Genomic DNA, 16,273 nt, shown 5'->3' with positions numbered 1-16,273 from the left:
CCCCGCCCCCCGATTTGCACACAAGAAAAAAAGGAGGTAAAAAAAAAAAAAAAGACGAGGACACTCACAAGAGGACAATCATAGCAGATATTTCTTTTGTCCCTGATAAAGGCCTTTATTGTTCAATATGACTCTCTTTTTGTAACTTCACCATCTGGTCTTGTTCTGTTTTTGCCTTGAAACCACGTTGATGTTTGCTGTTTTCCTGCATTCTGATTGGTTGTTTCTAATAACCGTTTGTCTCTCTGTCTCCCTCCACAAAGCTCTGGCATTGGCTTAACAAGCAGGTAAATTATTTGTGCTGGCAGGTATACAAGAGAAAGAAAGAACAAAGGGGAAGAGAATGAAAGAATGACAGTGTGCGCTTCCATTAAAAGCTTTGGAGTGATGCTTTCCCCCTCTCCACTTCACCCCTCCATCTTTGAGCTCTGCTTCGCTCACTGGCTTATGGCTGTTCCTGCTGTGTGGTGCTTTGTGCTGTGGAAAGGAGTGTGTGACTCTGGAGGTGATTGAAATGCTGACGTACTAACTGTCAGAAAAAATGCAGAACAAAACCCTGAGGAAGTCCACGGTCTGTTCCACAGCTCTAGATGTGTTAGGCTGGTTGCCTTCAGAGTGTGTGAGATGCATGCAGGAAGAGAACAGACAGTGGGAATGGAGGTTTGGGAGAAGGGATGCTTTGGTCTGTTGAGACCAAGGCTGGTGGCGTTGCTGAGTATTGCAGGTGTGGGCGGGTTTGGTAAAGGGGTTTTCTTCGGTTTGGTTCTAAGTAGACACACAAGCTTTGCTCCAAGAACTAGTGAGCTGCCTACTGCCCTCGAAGGTCTGTAGCCGTGCTTCGTCGAACGCACCTAATGTTGGAACTAGGAGCCATCTTGATTTAAGAAATCACATGATGATTTAGGAGATCACATGATCAATCAGAAAACGCAAAATCAGTTATTCAACATATTAAATTACACAATATCAAAATATAAAGTAATAAAGAAAGGAAAAAAATGACCACAACGTGTACATTTAAAGCAATGGATAATATACATCAAATTGGAGCTTGGCATTGAAAATGGTCAACATGTGACCGAAACGTTTGCCTTGATGCCTTGTTTTTTGTTGTTTTTTTTTCAGTAAATTTCTTACTGTTTTTAACTCGCTTGTGACGTTTTGATTTTTGAGAGTGTGTGGACTTTTCAAGTATTTTACTTTTTTGGGGAACAATGTTAATAGTAAATGTTTCTTGAGTACCAAATCAGCATATTAGAAAGATTTCTGAAGGATCTTGTGATGCTGAAGACTGGATTAATGGCTGCTGAAAATTCAACTTTGCCATCACAGGAATAAATTAGATTTCAAAATATTAAAAAGTTCCAAAAAAAGGTTATTTTAAATTGTAATAATGTTCTATAATATTACTACTTTACTGTATTTTTGATCCATTAAATGCAGCCTTGATGAGCCAACCCCAAACTTTTTGTACATAAGTGTACAGTTCTCTAGCCTTGTCTGCCATCTTAAGTTTATATTGCTGCAAGGAATTATGGGATTTCTGTGAAGAATATCATTTGGAACTAATGGCTTAATAGCAAAGCCTTTAAAACATAGTGTTCACCATAATATTCAATTTAAACCTTTTAAATGTGCATTCCATGTCCTGTTATGCATGGTTATTTGTATGTTGTTTCAAAGCTTAAAATGTCTTTGTAATCTCTGTAATAATAGATTCTGAAACAACTTTTCTTGTCTGACATCACCAATATAAGTCTTTAGAATGTTCTGTCAAAGAATATAATTGTTTTTGTTGTTTGTATGTTTTCTGATTTATGCCGTTCTAAATGTTCCATGTACAGTAGCATCTCATGGGTTGTGTCGGATTAAGATGAGTCTGGCTGTGGCTCATCAGGAGCAGATGGTGAAGAAGTTATTTTCAGGTCTGATAGTATGTCCCTCCCCTCAGGAATCCTGCGGCATTTGCCAGCATTGCTTTTAAACTGCATATTAGTCTTAGAGAAGGAGTAATTATTTTCCGTTAGTCTTTAGTCAGTTTTCTTAACAGCGTAAACTCTGTACTAATCCGTCATCAACATTACCAGGTTTGTGTGTGATGTTAACATTTAGCACTAACGGAACCAGAGAACAGGATTAGACTTGCAAGTGCCGCCCACAGAGCTGACTGAAGCTGGGTGAGCAGAGAGACCGAGTCCACCTGCCAAAAACAAAAATATGCCCACCTCCTCCTGTTTACAACCCCTCACTGTTTCCTGACAAGATGATCATCAGCGGTGCTGTTAGCTCATTCACTCAGCAGATAGTCTTGCTTAGTCATCCAACAGGTTAGCAGGTGTCAGAGCGGTTTAAAAAGGAAAGTCAGCATGATTTTGGCTTATGAGTCAGTTACATGTGTGAGTTTTCATCATAATGTTTACTATTAATATTTTCACAGGGTTATGTCTAAAAACGCAAATAAGGCTGCATAAGTGAACTCTGACGCTCAGAACTGATCCATGGATCCTCTGTTAAGTTTTTAAAGGAAAACTTCACCCCAAAATGTTATTTTTAAGGGGTGGTTGATTGTAAATGTAACTTTTTGAACTTTAGGTAATGTGTAATGTTGCTGTTTGAGCATGAACAAACAGAGATATTGTCTTTTAAAATTATGGCAGGTTAATGCCTACGGTTACTGCTGGTAGGGACTACAACGAGTTACTTCGTGGGTTGGTGACATCACAAACCCTGAAATTTCCCCTGGGAACATGCAACAAAGAGGGCAAGGCTGTGAGGTGTGACGTTTGTGGAGTGCACTAGGCGGTTTAGCGAATTACAACACAATGGGCCAGCTAACCAATCTGAGCCCATTGTGTATTAAAGGTAAATTATGTGGGAAAATAATGTTTTTTTTTTTTTTTTAAATGAAGCATTAACACATGCTAGACTGCACCCCATAAACACAATCAAGCCTAGAAAAAAGCAGTCAGCCACCCCTTTAATCTTAATTTCTGTCTCTTCTTCACACAATGCAATTGCATGGCTTGAGAAGACTTGAAATAGTGTGAGAAAAACACAAGGATACTATTTTTCCTTGTTGGGTGAACTGTATTGTTTCACGGAAAGAGGTGAGCATTTTACTCTTAGGTATTCATAACCAAAGAACACAACATTGTTCCTCAGGTTTGGCAGAGGGAAGCAGGTTTCTGTGTTGTCACACACTTGCATGAATGATCCGATTTGTTTTGTTGAAACTGAACTCTCTTTCTCTCTTTCTTTGCAGATGATAGTGTGGCTGGAGCGCTCTTTGGATAAGCTGATCAGTATTTTCATTATCTTCCTGCTGGTAACTGGCACACTGCTCATGGCCTTGCTGCTCACAGCTATGGTACCGTGTTTCCAAGCCACTGTCCTTGGGCTGATTATTCCACTGTGACGGATGTGATCCGTGACTGATCCCAAGCTTCATACGCATCATCTCTCACCAATTGTATTTTTGTTCACAGGTGCACCAAGAGAGTGTTCATATCATAGAGGTCACCAGTAACTTGATCAACGAGACCGTGTCCAACCACCCAGAGTGGGCCAAGTAAGCTGAAACACACCCTTATCTTACACTGGAAGTTAGGAATCTTCTCGTAATGTTGCACAACTGACTGTTTGTGTGTGTGTGTGTGTGTGTGTGTGTGTGTGTATGTGTTGTGTAGTTGGCTCCCAGAGGCCCAAGTTGTCCAGAAGGCTCTAAACTCTGCTGCCACAAATGTTTACCAACATGGGAGAGAATGGATCACACATAAGGTCAGAGTTAAGAGATGACAGTGCTTTTGAAGACTAAATGGAACAACATTCATAACATTTGAAGAGCCCGATAAAACGAAAGTGAATGGTGACAAAGGGCTGTGACCTGACAAAAAAAGCACCATTACAAGTACCATAAAAGTAATTCATATGAAGCTTGGGCTATATTCCAAGACTTCTGAAGTAATATGGTTGCTTTGGGAGAGAAACCAACTGCAAGTTATTCACTGAAAATGTTCTCATGTGCCATTGCCCTCAAATGTTGTTTGCGTTATTTTGAATACGCCCTTATGGAAAAGAAGAGCACTTTAGCATAGGCTACTTTTAAAAAAGATTACTAATTATGGAAATAATATACTTTAAAAATATATACATACTGTGTGCTGAATTTAATGTCTTTGGACACTTAATTGCATGTTAATTGCAATTAATTCAAAATATATTATAGCTTAAATATATATTTAATGCAATTTGCCAAACTTTAGGGTGCTTTTTTTTTTTATCAACGTAACATCTTTATACTGTATGTAATTTTATAATTACTTATTTTGTCCTTGAAATATTGTTAAAGTGTACTTCTGAATGTACTGGCACTATATTGTACTAAAATATATTTTAATCTCTTAAAACCTGCTTGTCATGTATTGAAATATATTTGTAATGATGAAGCTGCAATTTAGTACATTTAAAATATATTCACTTTAAACGCAGTATCGAATAACACACTACAGATTATTAAAAGATGATTTTGAATGTACGTTACAGCAAATATTTTAATTTGACATTATTACAAACGTCCTCTTTTCAAGTAAACTTAAGTGGCCTTTTATTTCATTTATTTCAATTATATTAGCTGCAAGTAGTTTTTAAAAATATGCTTTTAAGATTTTAAGTACGCTACAAGTGTACAATAATTCAGTGCACTTCTTTTTCACAAGGATATGCATATTCAAATGTTGGTTAGTTACAAGGAAAAAAATCATAAAGGTAAAGACAGTTGGGTTTAAAAAAGTTGTTTCAGAGGTGACGATATTGCATTTTCATTAAACATGAAAGCAAATTTTTATTTTTGTGAAATAACATTTAAGTAATTTAATTATGAAATTAAATCTTTAAATCAAATTTTATGTCCATGCCTTTTAATAATTTATGTTTTACAGTATGTCTCCGTAAAGCTGAATAATCATTTATTATGCGAGTGATTTTTAGTATGTGTGTATTGTAGCTTCATAAGATGTTGGGTGATAAAGTAAACAACACGGCTGTGATTGAGAAACAAGTTCTGGAACTGTGGGACCGTCTCTATCAGTCCTGGATTGTGAAGGTAATAACAAAACCTTACTCAGTTACACACACTCACTGATTTATTGTTTTTTTTGTTGTATTCCAGTCTGTGTTTTTGTGTTGTAGAACGTGACTCACACTGGACGACACCGTGGACACAAGCTACATATGCACAGGCAGAACAGCTGGCTGGGGGACATACTGGACTGGCAGGACATTGCCTCATTCGTTCAGGAGAATATCGAGACGCTGCTCTCGGTTAGGCTCCAGTGTGTGTGTGTGGTGGGGAGTGACTTTATTTGACAGATTGATGAATATGTTGTCTTCTGCGCTAGATATTGGAGTCTCTGTGGGTGGTGATGAGTCGAAATGTTGGCTTGCTGATATCCACAACAACCACGCTGCTCACCGTTCTGTTCCACAGCGGCACCGCACTGCTCAACTTTGCCTTGTCTCTGGTAATACACACAGACACAATCGGATTGATGGGATTGGATATTAGTGGTGGTTTTAAATATTCATTGTTTCTCTGGATGCATAGGTGATTTTCCTGACCACACTTTTTTACCTGCTGAGCTCCAGTGGCGAATACTATAAACCTGTGAAATGGGTTATCAGCCTCACACCCCTCTCCCAACCTGGACCCTCTTCAAACATTATAGGACAGTCTGTGGAAGAGGCCATCAGGTACACCATGTCCATGTGGATCTTTGGTTTGTCTCAAATACCCCCCAGTGTCCAACACAATATTCAAAGGCCCTCAATATAATATAATATTAACAGAGCTGTAACTATAAAAATAAGTGCTAATATATATATGCCTATATATCAGTGGTGTGGCGCTCCAAAATGAGGAGGCAAAGTCTTTTTTTTTTTTCTTTTTTTTAATCAAATGTAAATTCATGTCCCAGTCACATTTTCTTGGTTAAATGAACATTACTTACACTATCAGAAAAAGGGAAGAAAAAAAAAATCTAACGCCCGTGATAATATATATGAACAGAAGCTGGGAGTGTCCGTATAGGTAAATTAATTATTTTTAGCATTTTAATTAAGTTTGATTATTTTAATATGTTTAAATCATCCTGCAGCCACCTTGGACATTTGCTGAGGTCCCCTAGTGGGCCCCGGCCCCTGGTTGAGAACCACAGTCTTAAAGGGATATTAAAAGTAAAATACAAGCATGTCCCCACTAGTAATAACTCTTGACTCGTCCATCAGTTTGTAAAAGCAAAGGCAATAATTTGTAATGCACTTGCAGTAGAAGTCTATATACACAGGAGGGAAGCAGAAATGTGATACAGAGATTTAACCAAAAAAAAAGAAAATCTTGTCATCATTTACTCAACCTCATGTCATTCCAGATGTGTATAATTTGCTTTCTTCTGTGGAACACAAAAAGAAGATATCTTGACTTTTTTTTTTTTTCCATAGAGTGAAAGTCAGTTGGGTCGAATGTTGTTGTTTTTTTCCAAAATATATTTTTTGTGTTCTGTAGAAGAAAGACATTTGTACAGGATTGGAATGACACTAGGGTGAGTAAATGATTATTGGCTGAACTATGCCATTAACACCAGGAAAATATACTGTACTTCGTGATCACCACAGGAGGGCAAGACTGTTCTGCTTTTTCTGCCACTTTGCCATTTGAACAGATCATTTAACAGCAATCATGATCGGAACTGAAATGGGGGTGAAATTGACTGGGAATAATATGCTGGTTAAAAATTTGGAGGGTTCATCTGCAGGTAAGGGTGACCCAGAAAATGGAGAATGAATGGGGTCACAGATCTGCTGAAGCACTGTGGTGTCCTTGAGCATGATGCTTAACTTCAGGTTTCTCCAGTAGAAATTAGCATAATGTAATTGACTTGGATAAAAACGTTACATTCACAAGCACACTTTCCCCTTCATAGACAATATCAGAAGCTGTGAAAGTGAAATGAGGAGAGGAATTCACTGTTTCCTAACTCAGTTCAGTGTGTGTGCTGATGCTGCCGTCACCCAGAATGCACAAAGATGTTCCATTAGACCCATTTTCATGAGCGCTATCACAGAGAGACTGATTCACTCTGACTCCAGTCAGTATTAGGCTGAGGGGAGAAAAGCCCTCTGTGTTTCTGCTCTGTCTCACTCTGTTTTCTGTACAGGGGTGTGTTTGATGCCTCTCTGAAGATGGCTGGATTCTATGGCCTTTATACTTGGCTTACTCACACAATATTTGGCATCAACATTGTCTTCATCCCCTCAGGTAAGACTAAAATAAACACAGACATAAAAACTCTCCTCTTCCTGTCTTAGGCATGTTTCACACCACATGTTCTGCATGTTCACACTGGCAGTGTTTGTGATGCAGCTCTGAACAAAATATCAAGTTTCTGGATGTCGTCTTGGAGTATTTCTATTATATTAAATAAGTCATTATAAGTATGGTCTGTTGCGAATCTAATTTACATGAAAAAATGGCTGTGTTAAAGATGCAATAGGTGATTGTCTTCAAAAACATTTTTTGTTATGCTATAGAATATTATATTATATTATATAAATGTATACATGTAAATATTTTCAAAATATATACTTAATGTGTGTGTATTTATATATATACAGTATATAATAAATAAACACAGTACACATACATATATTATGTAAACAAAAACTTTTATTTTGGATGCGATTATTCGCGATTTTGACAGCACTAATATATATATTCTGCGGAAGGCGTAGGACCAAGAAATGTTCGTCCAATCAAATTGACTTTCCTACCTGCCTGTCAACGTGTATTTGCATACCTCTGCGCACCCGGTTCGAGCAGACAGGATACATCATCAGCGCGGTCACGTACGCTATTGCAGACAGAGCGAGAATGGCAGACAAACATCAACAACCCGATCTTCCTTCCTGGTATTGTAGTACTTTTACTAACTGTGCTATAAAGTTTTCTCACCGGTGAATGACAAATGATGTATTGTAGTAATGTTGTCTCTGATCGTCTGATCTGCGTGTGTATATGTGTTCAGGGGGCGTGGCTTTGGACTGCGATTGCAGGGAGGGTGGGACGTTCGCGTTCAGTGCTATCAGGCTAAAGTTAGCTTTTTCCAAGATCTCCTACTGCACCTTTAAAACTGCCTGCAGCTGCTTATGCACACAGTGTGAAAGCTGTATCCTGTCAATATAGGTGACAAAATTATTTATTTTTTTATTTATTTGCATGTGTTGTAAGTCCTTATTGTTCATTTTGTGAGGAAAATTAAAATGTTTATTTCAAAGTTGTTTTTTTTTTGTTTGTTTTTTTTTTTTTTTTTTTCTTTCTTTTTAACAATGTCTTTAATATTTTTCTTGTTTCTTGTTTGTGGAAGAAAAAAAAAAGTACATGTACTTATTTACTTAATTATTTTACATATCTATTGTTGTTTTGTTTATGTATTATATAACTGTTTATTCCTTATTCATGTTTTTTTTAAATTTTTTTTTTTTTTTTTTTTTTTTTTTTTTTTTTTTACTTTCTATTCATCCAAGAATTCTGGAAAATATATCATGTTTCCACAAAAGTACTAGTCTGTTTTTTTCAGCTTTTTATAGTTTATAATAAGAATTTTTCTTGAGCAAATCAGCATATTAGAATAATTTCTGAAGAATAATGTGACATTAAATACTGGAGTAATGACTGCTGAAAATTCAGCTTTGCCATCACAAAAATAAATTACATTCTAAATTATATTAAAATAGAATACCGTTATTTTTAAATTGTAGTAATATTTTCCAATATTATAGTATTTTTGATTCAAATGCAGCCTTGGTGAGCTTAAAGGGTTAGTTCACCCAAAAATGAAAATTCTATGGGAGGGCCAGAGCGCCCTCAGATTTCATCAAAAATATCTTAAATTGTGTTCTGAAGATGAACGAAGGTCTTACAGGTTTGGAACAACACGAGGGTGAGTAATTAATGACAGAATTTTCATTTTTGGGTGAACTAACCCTTTAAGCGACTTTAAACATTAAAAAGTCTTGCTGACCCCAAGTTTATGTTCTCATCTTTGTCTTGCCTCTCTATCTTTGTCTCTCTGTAGCAATGGCAGCAATCTTAGGTGCGGTGCCGTTTTTGGGGACGTACTGGGCGGCACTGCCAGCGGTGTTGGATTTGTGGCTGGCACAGGCAGAGGGAGTCAAAGCTCTGCTGCTGCTCTTCTGCCATCTGCTGCCAACATACTTCGTTGACACGGCCATATACTCTGATATATCAGGGTGTGTTTGACTTTTTTTACTTGATTTTTTTTATGTCCAAATGTCAGCCAAACGAACAGTTTACCATTACTTCATTATTCACTAACCCAGAATATTCTCTTTGATTGTGTTTTTTTATATGTGTGTTGGGAGTTTGGTTTTATCTGTCAGTGTCTATCAACAACATTTGTTCTCATTTTGTTTGTATATATTTGTATACCACACCCTTCTATAATTTGCAGAGGTGGACACCCGTATCTGACCGGCCTCGCGGTAGCAGGTGGTGCGTACTATTTAGGTTTGGAGGGTGCCATCTTTGGGCCCATCCTGCTGTGCATACTGGTGGTGGCGTCCAACATCTACAGCGCAATGCTAATGAGCCCTAGCAGCAGTCAGCCAACGCCAGTGCAGAGCCACTTCCCTGTACATCCTGGCAGGTGACAACAGTCTATTATTGTTCATCGTTTTATTTGCTTTCAGCCTATATTAACTACTTAATCATTGTAATTATTACCTTTCAAACTCTTTTTCTCTTCAAATCCCAGGTCATTCACAGAAACCCCAATGCAGCTGAGGAAAAGCGATGAATGAAAGGCGTTTGAGCAGCAGCCTGTTACACTTGTTAACAGCACCCCCTTCTCTGGTGTATCCCATACACTTTAAAAGAGGGCAGTCTTTTAATATCTTCACCCTAAGAGATCTGTGGCTCTCATACTTAGAATATTGATGCCCCTTGATGTCGACCTCTGTGCTAACAGTTCATTTAGCACTTAGCACTGTGATGCTAAATTTGGGTAATGCTGGGATACCGGGCTCAAAAAAGCTATGCCGCTTGCACACTCCAGTGCAAAGTTTAGTTAGCACGCCTGTGCGTTGTCTAGCACTGTACTGGTGAATTATGCCAGTGCCACGATGCTGGCGTCAGTTAGCACACTAACAATACTACGTTTACATTGAGCTTTACTGTAACAATCCACCAGGGTCCCACTCAGTGGAGCATGCTTTCAGCCTATAGATCACTGATCATTTTTTGTTTATCTGGTAGTACTGATTATTTATCCCATATTGTGGATGTGTTTGGCATTGTTGTCATGTAAATGGTTAAGTTTGTGTGAATGAAAGGACTTTACTCTCAGATTTTACTATTTAAACACCTGTTTAAAGTGTTATATCTTTCTGTTTTCATACATATACAGTCTTTGTTCCTGGAGATCTACTGTACCTTCCCGCAGAGTTTTTTCTCCAGGAGTAGGACTGAGCAGCGCTGACCTATACAAATAGCCTTATTCAGGCTGAGGATTTTTTTTGTTTATGAACAAATTCTATCTCGACAATAACAATGTGAAACTAACTTAAACTAGTCTGAGTTTTGCATCTCTGCAGTTCTGTATTTGTCATTTTTGTGTTTTTTACCAGCTTACGTTCATATTACCTCAAGCATCTTAATGAAGTTTTTTGTTTCTGTTGGCTATAGACTGAATTTGCGTAAAGTACATTGCGATATGTACTACTGTTACATATGCATTTCTATATCAGTTTGGATTTTATTTCACATCTCTTGCAAAGCTTCCTGCTTAGGAAGGATGCTAAAATCCCTGTTTTGTATTAATGTATGTGGTTATTCCTCTTTGTAAATACAGTACTGTTGTTCAGTGCTCAGACATTATAAATAATCATCTTTTAACCAGTTAGACGAGATACAGTTTAGAGCTAAATGACCAAATGCTTCGGGCAGAAATGATATCAGCTTGTTTATAGGAGAACCTGTAGGTCAAGCTTGAATTGCACTGAATAGACAATGTACTCTGCTGTTTCCTCTTTATTTTAATAAATATTCTGTTAAAGACATCACTGAAGAGTGAAAGTGTATGCACTTTTTCGGTTCAAGCCAAATAAGAGAAATATGATTTATAGTTAATTGTGGTGATAGCTATATGTGAAAGAAAAAAAAGCATGGTTTTATTTTTTTTAATGTGAAATACAAAAAAAGACCAGAGTGTTTGTTTTGTTCATACGCAGCACTATTAAATTGTTTTAATAAAACTGATTGAATTTTTAATTGGGTACATCTGTATACGCTGTCTTTCTGGTTGTGTAAAACTGAATTGTGTTTTATCGGGCTCATTTAGGGAATTGGATGTTGCAACCCACTGCATATATTTTTGCTATTATAGACTGCAATTCCTGAGCTGATCTTAAACCATTTTCACAGTCATGTTGAAATGATTGACGTTCAAAGTGCACATTATACGTCCATCAATAAGTAACTTTTCTTTGAGTTTTAGGTATCTGGACTGACTGCTATAAAATGGTGGTCTAAAATTGCTGTCATGTATGGCGCTGTGGGTCTGCAGCTGGACATATCTCAATACAAGCAGAGTGATATAAATAGTAAAAGTCCCAGAGCTGTTAAAGGGATCATGAACGGCCTTTTTAATTATTATTTTGTACTGTTCTCTGAGGTCCACTTATAATGTTATCAAGATTTTTACATCAAAAACATAATTTAGGAGTAATAAGCTATTTTCTGTCCTGTTTTTGACCCCCCCATGATTACTGCTATGATTGGCTAACCTTTCACAGATGGATGGTGCTGTGATTTAGGTTAAAAACGCATAAATACTAAGTACATATCAAATGATCTGTAATAACAGACAAAGCAATAGTGATCACAATAAAAACAATTACTCACACTTGTGTTGCGACATTACTGTCGAATCCAATATAGTCGGCACAGCATCATATTTCAGTTTGTAAACGAATTCGCGGTAAAGTGAAGTGAACAAAGGCCCGAGTCCTTACTGATGTGGTCTTTAACTTCATGAAATCTAAAGTTTATTAAATAAAATGTGTCATTTTGGTTTCTGTGTAGACCTGCGTTCGTCGCTGTTGTCATTACCTACTACAGGCGCGAATCGGTGGGCGGGGCTAAACAGGCAGTGATGTAGGAGCAGGCGTTGATCTTCTGCGGAGGTGGTGCTTATCCACGCTATCACATCATAGAGTAGAGCATTCCAGCGGTTTTTAGACTAACAAGAAAGTTTATAGTTCTGAAACTTGCAAAAAAAAATTAGCACAATGACCTCTTGGAATTTTGATTTCTCAGTTCATGACCCCTTTAAATAGTCAAATTTGAGGACCGGAATTAACTATTAGTTTTTTTTTTTTTAAACCGTTATTAGTTAACAATGACCATGAGCTCGAGATTTATTTGCATACAATGTTACCTTTGGCCTCAGATGCCCTCTGATGAGTTCACACTTTCTCTGCCATTCTTCACACTGTCATATCAGAGCTATAAATTGCACCACCTCAGAAAGGATTTAGGTGGGATTGAAATCGATTGCCATTCACTTTTGCTTACACTGAACCGGGCTATTGACTATCTCTATCTCAGGTGCCGTGTGAGTGAATGTGAGAAGGCCGATTGCGTGGCCTGTCATCTGAAAAATGAGCAGTAGACGTGCAGCTTTGGTTTGTGAGGCTTTCGTTTTTGTTTGTAAGGTTCCAGTGTTCCATTTTCCCCCCTATTTTTATCACATCAAAAGAAAAAACTAATTTAAATGAGATAACTGTTTAAAAATGAAATAGCCTAATGCTTTTCTAAATTCCTAACATAGATCTGCAGTCAAGTTCCTACGTACTCAAAGTTGACGCTTCAAAGCATTTTTTTAATTGAATAACAGCAATTATATAAATAACATACTGCTCACTCATTATGAAACCTGATATATTAGCATGTGATCGCGCTTGCATGACCAATATAAGAAAATGCTCAATGCATCGTAAATTATTGTATGCTGAAATTACTGTACATTTTAAAGGCATAGCATGAGCGCCACATGAACTTTCATTCCAAACCTTACACCACTCATTAGTCTCCGTCAGCCAATTAGTCTTTTATATTCTGCCTCGAAACACAAGTGAAGCACTGCTGAGAACAATCGGCAGTTTTAAAAGATTAAATGATTCTGGGAAACCAGACGTTCACGCTCAGAAATGGGGTATACGGTTTATCAAAAGCAAGGTTTCCTCTGGTAATTTATTATAATCAGCATTTATCACTCATTTGCTAAACTAAATGTGTGAATTTATTTTCAACAACTTGCAATGCTTTGGTGAAATATACTTGGAAATATATCCTGGTTAAAAAAAAAAACTAAAAAATATGTTCACAGTAATCTCAAGTAAAAATACAATGAAAGATGAAAATACAATAAGACTTTCTCCAATTTTATTTCTCTAAGGCAAACACTGGCTAATTAGATCATTAGAGTAACTGCAAGTGTTCTTGTCAGTACTTCAGTCTTGTGAGTGCAGGGGTCTGAGATCTTAGTGTTGAGTATCTACTGTGCCACCAAGTGATAAACCAAAGCAAGGCAAAACTCTAACTATGAAACTTGAACCTTGCACTTGCACAAGAATGATAAAAGTTATGATAATTTTGATAATGTTTAAGCCTGAGAGTACAAAATCCAGCACAATACCTTAACAACCCTGCATTGCATGGTGCCCCATTGTGCAACAAAAACCTATTAACCACTGCCGAGGAACTTAAACCAACTGCACAGTTCTCAATAAAACTTTTGTAACCATGAAACTGCATGTGTGCACATGAACAAAGATCATACAGGCTAATAGAGAAGTTGGACTGTAAACTTTCTGTGGTTTATTTCTCCAGCCTGTGGATCATCTCAACACAGGGCTCTCTAACCCACCAATCAGCAGGCCAGACCCTCATCAATTCAACAAAAAAGACAAAAACAAAAGACATCCCTTTGACAAATATAAACACAGACGCTTGTTCACACTCGCACATCTCTACAGATGATCTTGAGGCCCTGTCCAAATACTCGCAAGATCCTCACCCATCCTCTGAGTCTGCAAGGAAACTGCCCTTTTATTTACAATTTAGAATCTGTATTTACAGTCTTACAATTCAGAATCTCACAATTTACAATCATTACTTAGAATCTTTTAGTTTTTTTCAGAATGTAGACTATATTTAGAATCTTTTTTAGAATCTAGAATCTATATTTAGAGATTTAAAATTTTGAATCTATAGAGTCTTGAATCTTTTTAAGAATCTCCAATGTGCATTTACAATCTTACAATTTAGAAACTCACATTTGACCTTTTCTTATCTTTATTTTGAAACTTTTGTTTTAGAATCTAGAATCTTACAATTTAGAATGCATTTTTTGGTACACAGTGACACTTTTAGGACAAAAAGGGTACAGATCATTTAAAGTATTTAGACAGGGTCAAGCGTTTTCAAGGGGAAAAAAAAAAAATCCTGATTCCACGTGACAAATCTCAAAACAGAGGGGTTCAATTTCCTTTTCCAACCATCTTCAACCATCACAGCTCAAATGAAATCTCAGACCATTTGAAAATAAAATCAGAAGAATGAAATCTCATGAATCTGAAATGCAGGACAATCTCTTTAGGCTATCAGACATCAGTTGAAATGTGGCAAGCAGCCTTCTTTCACCTTCAGATGCCAAATGAGGTGATGAATTAAAGAAATTTTACACAAAAGCCAGTAACAATTTAAAGTGAACGTAAACAAAGAAAGATATCAGACGAAAGAGTTCTTTCTCGTGCATGTACACAGTGAGACCAAGCCCTTGTACAGTTGGATGATATGACAGAAGATGATCCATCTCTTCCCAATCAACCCACGTGCTTATGGGTAAACCATGTCAGCTGAAGGGCTGGAACCCAAAGGAAGGCAAAAATTCGGGGCGAGTTCAGGACTGTCCTGAAATTGCGTGTTAAATTACAATAATATCTTTAATAGACAGACTTGACATAAAAAACAACACCAAACAAGTGAAAAGTGCTTGTACGTGGCACTCAAAAATGCAGAAACCAAAAAAAAAGTATCAACCTCTGGTGTAAAAAAAGTTACATGAACACTGATGATATGAAAAACATCCTGGTCAGACAGTCATCCTTTTTTCCTTGATTATAGCTCTATACGGTGATTGATTGCAGGTAGTCCACTGGCTGAGATAAAGATTGATAGACAGGTCAGTGTGTGTCGGTGGCCAGTAGGGGGAGCCCCTGCATCAAACGGATAGCAGACCACTGTAACGTCCACTGACAGTAGATCCATCCTAATGTGACACACTTGAAATCTCACATGCACTCAGACACACTTCAGCCTCTCCTTCATGTGCTAGATACCCTTCATTTCTACAAGGCTTGAAAAAATATTTAACTTAAAAAAGGGCGAAACTCCTGTGGAAAACACTGACTCGCGCATTCCCGTCACGCACACACACCTAAACACACACACTGATACTCTAAAAGGGAGGCGTTCTCGTAAACATAACCAAAATGCCCGCTGCCCCTCGAACGAGGAGGATAACGGCATCAAACTCAAGTTTCTTTCTCCACGAGTCTTTCTCTCCATCGTTCGTTCTTTTCCTCTGCAAAGGTGGAGTGATGGGGAGATTCATATACATACTGTATGCGGTTCTGCTCTTTGAGATCATTTGAAGGCAGACCACCAGGATTGAGAGGAAAGCAGTCCTTTCTCTCACGTTCTCTCCATCAGCGACGGTGTGAGAGTCTGTCCATCTGTCCATCCGTGTGCGAGCTCAGAATATCTCGGGCAGTGTTACGTTGCGGAGCAGCCACTGCTGCGAGCGGCTCCCGGTGCAGTCCTTGACGCTGGGCACCTGACTGTCATCTTCAGACGCCTTATCCAAACACTGATTACTGTTCACGTGTACCAGGCTCAGCTTCTGCAGGAAGAGAGAGACAGACATGCATTGTGGGTGAGACAGAGCAAAAACACCGGTTATGTTTAGAACAGAATTGTTGCTATATATATTGCTATATAATACACATTGATCTCACTATGCTGTATGTTAAGTTCCACAAATGGCATCCAATTATCATCACCCAGCAGTCACAAAATGCCACATTTGTTGAATTACGTACTCTACTGTATAATTACTGTAGTGTATATTCCTAAAAA

The 16,273-nt window shown here is 37.7% G+C and overlaps 2 protein-coding genes across 4 annotated transcripts in view; one reads left to right on the top strand and one right to left on the bottom strand.

The window, feature by feature from the left end:
• The window catches only part of LOC107687814 (transmembrane protein 245-like), a 25,103-nt gene extending 14,162 nt beyond the window's left edge, over positions 1–10,941 (top strand). Inside the window, exons 7-18 of one of the 2 annotated variants that reach the window (XM_016485281.1) lie at positions 264–287; positions 3,263–3,367; positions 3,486–3,568; positions 3,687–3,777; positions 5,003–5,101; positions 5,188–5,319; positions 5,397–5,519; positions 5,603–5,748; positions 7,212–7,312; positions 9,129–9,303; positions 9,525–9,719; positions 9,828–10,941. In XM_016485281.1, the coding sequence (XP_016340767.1) occupies positions 264–287; positions 3,263–3,367; positions 3,486–3,568; positions 3,687–3,777; positions 5,003–5,101; positions 5,188–5,319; positions 5,397–5,519; positions 5,603–5,748; positions 7,212–7,312; positions 9,129–9,303; positions 9,525–9,719; positions 9,828–9,873 (1,320 nt within the window). In that variant the 3' untranslated portion in view covers positions 9,874–10,941. The remainder of the gene's footprint in view (positions 1–263; positions 288–3,262; positions 3,368–3,485; positions 3,569–3,686; positions 3,778–5,002; positions 5,102–5,187; positions 5,320–5,396; positions 5,520–5,602; positions 5,749–7,211; positions 7,313–9,128; positions 9,304–9,524; positions 9,720–9,827) is intronic. The other variant, XM_016485282.1, reaches the window with a different exon arrangement.
• A 2,549-nt stretch (positions 10,942–13,490) lies between these two features.
• Positions 13,491–16,273, bottom strand: part of LOC107687813 (polypeptide N-acetylgalactosaminyltransferase 1-like) — a 128,056-nt gene continuing 125,273 nt past the window's right edge. For both annotated transcript variants that reach the window (XM_016485279.1, XM_016485280.1), the window contains one exon: positions 13,491–16,037. In XM_016485279.1, coding sequence (XP_016340765.1) covers positions 15,891–16,037 — 147 coding nt within the window. In that variant the 3' untranslated portion in view covers positions 13,491–15,890. The remainder of the gene's footprint in view (positions 16,038–16,273) is intronic.

Source organism: Sinocyclocheilus anshuiensis, unplaced genomic scaffold, assembly GCF_001515605.1.
Source record: "Sinocyclocheilus anshuiensis isolate Anshui unplaced genomic scaffold, SAMN03320099.WGS_v1.1 scaffold409, whole genome shotgun sequence".
Lineage (NCBI taxonomy): Eukaryota > Metazoa > Chordata > Actinopteri > Cypriniformes > Cyprinidae > Sinocyclocheilus > Sinocyclocheilus anshuiensis.
The sequence above is the reverse complement of the archived record's forward strand: the minus strand, read 5'-3'. Positions and strand labels throughout refer to the sequence as shown.